An 8,135-nucleotide genomic window follows, 5' to 3' on the forward strand; every position below is an offset into this window, starting at 1 on the left:
AGGACAGCATCAGGAGGTCTTCGTATTGAGGAGAGCACGTGCTCAGTGTGTGTCTTTGGCAGTTTGTCTGGCCATCTGTTGGCTCACCCTTTTTAGCGTAGTGAGGCTGTGGCATGTCACTTTCTAAGACTGTGGCTGTTGGTACCAAGTTCCCTTCTCTCTGAGGAAGGAGTGTCTTTCTTGCTATTGTAGGCCTCCCTGATTGTGACCGAGGAGCTGCACCTGATCACCTTTGAGACTGAGGTGTATCACCAAGGCCTCAAGATTGACCTAGAGGTAAGTTCAGCAGAATTGGGATGGCCCCACATGCAGGGGTGACTCAGGACGAGAACATCTAGTGAGCTTTTATGACTGGAGAAGGTGGAATGATGGCTGTCTGCTAAGCACTATGTTTGTTTATGTATTTATTGGTTATTTTTCTCCAACAGATCCTTGATATCCTATCCAAGAATAAAATTTTGCTTGAGTGCTTAGAAAACATGTGAATACTTGGCTTTTGGCAGACTTGATATAAGAGTGTGTATTCAGAAAATGATTAGGGTCAACTTTATAAAGTTTGGGCAAAATCCTTAGCAATCACTGTTTTGAGCATGCAGAAAATCAGGGCATTTGGATTCTTTTCCAAGCCCTCTGGATTTCTAAATTAAATTAGACCAGGAAAAGCAGGAATCCTAGGCTTTGATTTCTGAGTCTTCTGTGTTTTATGAGAAAAATGTAGATTCTTGGGTTTTTGGAGAATGTCTTTTCTAGATCTTATAAATGGGGAATCTGGGACTGGGGTTATAGCTCAGTAGTGGGGTGCTCACCTTGCACGTGCAGGGCACTGGGTTTGTTCCTTAGCACCACATAAAAATAAATAAATAAATAAAATGAAATCGTGAACCAAAATGCATCTTTCTTCCTTTAAAAAAAGGAAAGAAAAAAAAGGGAAATCTGGGGGCTTGAGTCAGGCTTTGAGCCAGTGGGATTGTACAAGTTGCTGGTTGTGTTCGGCCAGTCCTGCGGCCTGTGTTCGGCATGCTTTCCCTCTGAGCGTGGGGCTGACTCAGTCATGCTCCTTGCCCGGAAGCATCAGCAGGTGTGGTTTCTGGCACGTGTTTTACTCCAAACATGGGAAGTATGGGTGAAGAGGTTTTGGAAGCTGTGAAAACTCCTCTGCCTCCCTAACTTATCCCCTACATACTCCACAGACCCACTCCTTGCCAGTTGTGGTGATCTCCAACATCTGTCAGATGCCAAATGCCTGGGCGTCGATCCTGTGGTATAACATGCTGACCAACAACCCCAAGGTTAGTGCCCCATCCTCTCAGGAACCACGTTCTCTTGTGACTTCTTGGTACCTGGTGCAGGTCATTAGCACTACCTTCTCATCTAAATGAGCAAATATGTTATTTTTCAATAGAACGTGAACTTTTTCACCAAGCCCCCAATTGGAACCTGGGATCAAGTGGCTGAGGTGCTGAGCTGGCAGTTCTCCTCCACCACAAAGCGAGGCCTGAGCATCGAGCAGTTGACTACGCTGGCAGAGAAACTCTTAGGTCCACCTTTTACCTGTTCTCCCCTCTGCCTCCTTAGACAAGGACTCTGGCTTGGGAGCTGTTCCTTCAGGCAGTCTCCTGAGCGTCTGCCTTGAGCAAGGCACTGTGCGGGTGCCAGGTTGGAAAGTCAGGGCACTGAGGAAGTTTGCATCCTGGTGATCGTTTTTATGAGGTGGGAGGAAGATTTCTTTTCTCTTGGTGGCTGTCTCCTTCGCCCTTCCAGGGAAGTAGTCTGTCTAACCTTAGAAGATCCTTTAAGTGTGTGTTAGAAGATGGAAGTAAAGGCTTGACGTTCCCCATCTATCTCTTCAGTAAGCCACAGGCTAGTTTTTAAATTTTCTCCCCTTAAAAAAACTTAAGTAGAATACTTTTTGGCTTATCTAGACTAGAAGTAGCTTTATCCTGTTCTGTCAAAAAATACAACCTAACCCTAGCTATGAGCTTGTTATTGTATGCCTGGTCCGCAGGATCACCACCCCTGGCTAGGAAGAGCAAGGGGGCTCCATATATCACCTTCCCTCTGCTGGGCTAAATGGCAACTCAGGTGTGGAGATCTAGTGACAGGTTTGGGTATATGTGTTTGCATGTGTGTGTTGTGCACATATGTACAGAGGCATGTACACACAATGTCTACCTTCACATACATGAAAGCCAGTGGTTCATGGCCCATCGTGGGACAAATATATGTGCATTCTCTTTTGAGAAATAAGATCTTGAACAAAGCTGAAACTTTTCTACTTTTTTTTTCTTTAGGACCCGGTGTGAACTATTCAGGGTGTCAGATCACATGGGCTAAATTCTGCAAAGTAAGTGGTTGCCTCTTGGGAGTGGAGTGCTCATCTGTGAGTAGTTGAGGACACAAAGCCTAAAGGTCTGAAATCTTATTCCAGCAGCCAGTGGGACCTGCTGAAGGGGAGATGGGCTGGGAGGGTTTGGAGGTATACTGTACCCCAGGAAGGAAAAGTCTGGATGATGGTACACTTGGCTTTCCTATTGTTCTTTTCTCTAGGAAAACATGGCTGGCAAGGGCTTCTCCTTCTGGGTCTGGCTAGACAATATCATTGACCTTGTGAAGAAGTACATCTTGGCCCTTTGGAATGAAGGGTAGGTTGAAACTCCTGTCTGGCAGAGGGCACCAGGGTGAACATGTCACAGGCTTTCTCAGCAAGCCAGTGGCTGGGGATGCCCTGTAACAATGTTGTTGTCCCTGTTTGTCTCTAGGTACATAATGGGCTTCATCAGTAAGGAGCGGGAGCGGGCCATCCTAAGCACCAAGCCCCCAGGCACCTTCCTGCTGAGATTCAGTGAAAGCAGCAAAGAAGGAGGAGTCACCTTCACTTGGGTGGAAAAGGACATCAGTGGTAAGCCTGACTCTGCTTACCCCACCCCTGGCCACCTTCTGGCTGCTACTAGTTCCAAGCACCTACTGCCCCCTAGAGGTCAGAGATGGCCTCAAACTTGCCTCCCCTGCTCACACTTTTTAAAGGATTGATTAACTTCTCTCTAAATTCTCCCAGCTAAATTGCTTTGCCAGTTTGCTTGCTCCAGTGACTGATACTTATCTAGAAATTATGATTTAAATTTTATTCTTTATTCCATCTCCTTTATTACCTACCCTATTAATATATCTTATGCAAGCTTGTTGCCTGGGGCCCAACTAGATACCTCTCCCAAAATCAGCCTGAGCCAGGCATGATGGTACACACGTGACCTCAGCTACTCAGGAGGCTGAGACAGGAGGATCAAAAGTTTGAGATCAGCCTTAGCAACTTACTGAGACCCTGTCTAAAAAATAAAAAACAATAATTTTTTTAAAAAAGGGCTGGGGACGTAGCTCAGTGGCAAAACACCCCTGGATTCACTCCCCAATATCACGAAAGAAAAAAAGGAGGTGGGGAGAGCCAACCCCAACATTTATACAGTGCCAGGAAACTGGATGGGTATTCAGGGTGTCAAACTCTGGGCTGGCATAACTCTTTCCTCCTTAAGGAAAAGTCATTTTCTCTGAGATTACCGGCAATAGGTTTCATTATCTTTCCTTCCCAAATTCCATTAGGAAAGACCCAGATCCAGTCGGTGGAACCATATACCAAGCAGCAACTGAACAACATGTCATTTGCTGAAATCATCATGGGTTATAAAATCATGGATGCTACCAATATCCTGGTGTCTCCACTAGTCTATCTCTACCCCGACATTCCTAAGGAGGAGGCATTTGGAAAATATTGTCGGCCAGAAAGCCAGGAGCATCCTGAAGCTGACCCAGGTAGTTGTTGATTTTCCACATTTATGGCACTTACTTCTAGGGTTAAGTGGGAAACTGTAAGGTTCTTAGAGGATAGACAGGCAAATGTCCAAATAACTTTGGGGAATCTTTATTTCTCTTTATAGGAAATGATTTTGTAGTGAGTACTTTTTGGGGTGACTAAGGATTCGAGGGAAGGGTAGGATCAGAGTCAGCAGTCTCTGTCTCACAGGGAGACAGACAGACAGACAGACATGCACATACGCGTGTGCACCTGGAACATGGAAAAGAGAAAATGAGAGGAATTTGCTGGTACTTCTTATCTAGTAGATGCCTGGAGAGTTGAGTCTGGCCTTGAGTCTGGTGTGCTTTCTTTTACCATCACTAAATGCACGGCCACTGTCAGGTGAGCTGAAGGAGGGCTTGCTGGAAGAGATGGTCGTTAGTGTCCTGCAGCATGGTTTACAGCCGAGTGGGGAATGTCGGGTTTGTAGGGGGGACAAATACTGGTGAGGGGGGTGAAATTGGTATTTAGAATGAGCAGCTGTTGAAAATGAGATATCTCTTAATGTACAAGAGCATATATATTCTAAAAGTTAAATATAAATTAGTCTACATTAAGTCTGTGATCTCTGGGGCTGTCCCCAGCATAGAGGTAGAGTCCTCTGGTCTGTTCCCATTTAGTACTTGCTACTTTGACTCTCTGATCTCTGTCCACATTCTGATGAGGCATCCCTATTTGCCAAATCTTTATATTATTTATTCATTCGTTCGTTCGTTCATTCATTCATTCATTCATTTGGTACTGGGAACTGACCCCAAGGCTTTACACTTGCTGGGCAGGTGCTCCACCACTGAGCTACACCCCCAGCCCTTTATTTAATGTTTCCTAATTGTAGAGCCAACAGAGAGCTCTTTAAAGTAATCCTTTGGTGTTGACTTCCTTGTCTCAGTTGCTTTTTAAAAAACTGTTTTTGGGGTTGGAATCGTAGCTCAGTGGTAGAGCGATTTTCTCACACGTGTGAGGCACTGGGTTCCATCCTCAGCACCACATAAAATGAATAAATAAAATAAAGGTATTGTGTCTTGTCTACAACTAAAAAAGTTTTTTTTTAAAAATCCTGTTTTTGTCCACATAACACGCACATGCACAACCCCACTAGTTGCTCTTCCACCCTTTTACAGAAATTCCCTCTAAGGATTTTTCAGGGTAGGGGGGCAGTGAGACTTGGAGGAGGGAATTTGAGCTCGTTGACAGTTGACTTTCCTTTTCCCTTTGTTCTGGTACTGAGCTCAGTTCATGCTGTGGAAGAGTTTAGCTTTCACTTCCTGTCTGCCCCTTATCTCTCTTTCCACCTTGTGCTTCAGTTAGGAGATCTGCTTATCAACCTCTCTCACACTCCCCTTTGTTCTTTCTGCACAGGACATTGAGGTCTAAGTGCTGGCCCTTTGGGCTAATTTTGTTTTCAAGAACCCAGCTCCCAGTCTGAGGCTGCATCCTCCATCTCCATCCATCCAGTGGGCTGGAAGGCAGATCCTTTCCTGCCAGGAGACATTCCTTGGGGACAGGCACTAATCACAATAAAGAAACTAACTACCCAAGATTTGCTTGCCTCATGAGTGAGCACAGGAGCTTGAACTGAGGGCTTGGTATAATTGTGGCGAGGGGACATGAATGTTCAAATGGACCTCTTTGGGGAGGTGAACCTGTGACCATTTCCTCTTTTTCCATCTTGAGAGCATTATGGTATGAAAGTCTCTCAGAGATAGATCCTCTTTCCAGGTCTCATCCCTCCTCCTTACTCACACAGTATCTTCTTTTGGCCTGAAGGAAGGATTCTGAACCACCTATAAATTAGATAAAGTACATTCACAAACTTGTATAGTGCCACGCATAAATCAGCTTTTTCTTCTTTATTGGGTGTTGGTTCTTGGCTTCCCCAGTTCCATCTTAGGGTGAAGCTGTTTTCCTCAGTTCTTGAGATCACTGGAGAATGAAATCCTTACCTATCTAGGGTGTCAGCTCCTCTCAGGTCTGGACCAAAAGATTTGAATTTATAAGACACCAGAGCCCTGCCTTCATAGTTCCTTTGGATTCTATACTGAATTAATTTATTTCTTGGTCAACAAATAAACTTGGATGGCCACCTACAGGCCACCCCCCAGTGCCTTCCCTCAGACCATCATCATGCATTCTGATCCCTCAGTTTCTCTATTCATCCCACCTGTGCGTCTGTGCTTTTCTTGACCCACACACCCTGCCCCTTGCCTCCTGTGGGATTTGTTCACCTGAATCCTCAAGATTTCATGCCAGGGTCTCCAGGCCTCCTTGACTTCTCAGTGCAAGCATTCAGCATCCAAAATTCATTGATTCTAATCGTCACATTTCTATTTATAGACTAAGAATTACAAATGATGGGGATTATAGACAATCGGCGCCTCCTTCTTCTCCTCTACTTGAGGAAGTGCCTTGTCCTAGGACGCTTAGCTATTAAAGATGTGCCAGGGCTCTCTAGTCTCCTGACTTCTAGTTGGATCAGTTGTACTGCACCACAGTGACATCTCCCCTGTATATACAGGCTGCTTTTCGTTTGATATATTTATCCAACTGGGAGATTACTATGTCCTCTTAGGAAAGTGTGTGAGAAGCCTGGTGTGGTGGCACATGCCTATAATCCCAACAGCTTGGGGGACTGTGGCAGGAGGGTGGCAAGTTCGAGGCCAGCCTCAGCAATTTAACAAGGCTCTCAACAGTTTACCAAGGTCATGTCTCAAAAAAAAAAAAAAAAAGAGCTGGGGATGTAGCAAAGTGGTAGAGCACCACTGGGTTCAATCCTCAGTACAGGAAGAATGAAAGGAAGGAAGGAAGGAAGAAAAGTGTGATAGAGGAAGATTATAGTGCTGGTAGGAATAGAAATAAAGACTGGGTGGCATTGGTATCTGGGCAGAAAACCATGCCAAATCTACATAGAGTTGGTTCCTGCAGGCAGAGAAATTATCTAAGAGATATGACAGGCCAGAAGAGAGTCCTTAAACCACATGCAGACAGTTGAATTTCATGTAATCTAGGGAAAGACTGAACACAAGGTTGGCATTAGTATAGGCTCAGGTCAGACAGGGTATGACACAGTCTCTACAGCTCAGGAAAAACTCGTGTAAAGAATTGAACTTCAGACTGCAAGTGCCTAGGACATCAAATAGTACACGATGAGGGAGGGCAACCCCCAGGATCAGACGGAGGTTTCCAGACAATCTGTGTAAGGATGGAGTTTCGTGTCTGCCATGGTGAGGCCGATAGCTTCCTTGTACCCTGTTCACATAGCTCATCATCAGTAAGCCCAGTTTTCTTTTTCTCAGGTGCTGCCCCATACTTGAAGACCAAGTTTATCTGTGTGACACCGTAAGTGGCTTCCTTTCCCAAATGTTGCCTTCATTTCTGATGTCCTCAGTTATCCCCCAGGAATAGGGAGGACACTGGGTGAGAGTTATCCCGTGAAGGGTTAGAAGCTCCTGGGCTGTGTTTAGTACTCAGAGTGACCTTGTGTGTTTAAAAAGCTTGAGCTTTTATTTTTCTGTTGGAGACCAGAGTTTGATGGCTTGTGTGTGTGTGTTTTGTTCTTTTTTTTTTTTTCCTCCATTGTGTCTTGTCAACCCGGCCCTTTCCCCTCCTGCCGCTCCCCATTTCCTACAGAACGACCTGCAGCAATACCATTGACCTGCCGATGTCCCCCCGCACTTTAGATTCATTGATGCAGTTTGGAAATAATGGTGAAGGTGCTGAGCCCTCAGCAGGAGGGCAGTTTGGTAAGTATTTGGTGCTCTGGCTTTGTCCCTATGAGGCATGTTGGCCCTCTTTATGTGATGTTCATGTGTTCAGAGCCTGTCACCACATAGGTAGGAGGAGTTTCTAGAGCTCTTCAGTAGAAACAGAATGACACCATGAATATAAATGTAAATTTCCTAGTAGCTCCATTAAAGACAGTAAAAAGAAACAGATGAAGTTAATTTTTACAATATATTTTATTTAACCCAGTAAATCCGATGTACTGTCATTTCAACATGTAAGAAAAAAAATAGTATTTTTGCATTTTTTTCCATTCTGAGTCTTCGAAATGTGGGCTTTTAACAACTACAGCACACCTTGATTTGGACTAGTCACATTTCAGGCACTTGGTAGTCACATGTGGCTATGGCTGCCATGTTTAGATCTTCTTGAAACATGGAGAGTCAGGTAGGAAAGCAACTGATCCCTTCCAGAGGGCAGGGCCCTGTAGGGAGGGGGTGAAAGCTGGCTTTTCTGACCCTGTCTTGGCCTGAAGGGGCAGAAGACTGATTAGCATGGTAACCTGAGC

General features: G+C 45.0%; 1 protein-coding gene across 6 annotated transcripts in view; it reads left to right on the top strand.

The window, feature by feature from the left end:
- Positions 1–8,135, top strand: part of STAT3 (signal transducer and activator of transcription 3) — a 60,319-nt gene that overhangs the window by 50,004 nt on the left and 2,180 nt on the right. For 3 of the 6 annotated variants that reach the window (XM_079132793.1, XM_079132795.1, XM_079132796.1), the window contains 9 exons: positions 193–276; positions 1,191–1,289; positions 1,403–1,538; positions 2,292–2,344; positions 2,548–2,642; positions 2,760–2,899; positions 3,595–3,807; positions 7,141–7,183; positions 7,475–7,587. In XM_079132793.1, the coding sequence (XP_078988919.1) occupies positions 193–276; positions 1,191–1,289; positions 1,403–1,538; positions 2,292–2,344; positions 2,548–2,642; positions 2,760–2,899; positions 3,595–3,807; positions 7,141–7,183; positions 7,475–7,587 (976 nt within the window). The remainder of the gene's footprint in view (positions 1–192; positions 277–1,190; positions 1,290–1,402; positions 1,539–2,291; positions 2,345–2,547; positions 2,643–2,759; positions 2,900–3,594; positions 3,808–7,140; positions 7,184–7,474; positions 7,588–8,135) is intronic. The other 3 variants (XM_079132797.1, XM_079132794.1, XM_079132798.1) reach the window with 3 other exon arrangements.

Source organism: Sciurus vulgaris (genome assembly GCF_902686455.1).
Source record: "Sciurus vulgaris genome assembly, chromosome: 3".
Lineage (NCBI taxonomy): Eukaryota > Metazoa > Chordata > Mammalia > Rodentia > Sciuridae > Sciurus > Sciurus vulgaris.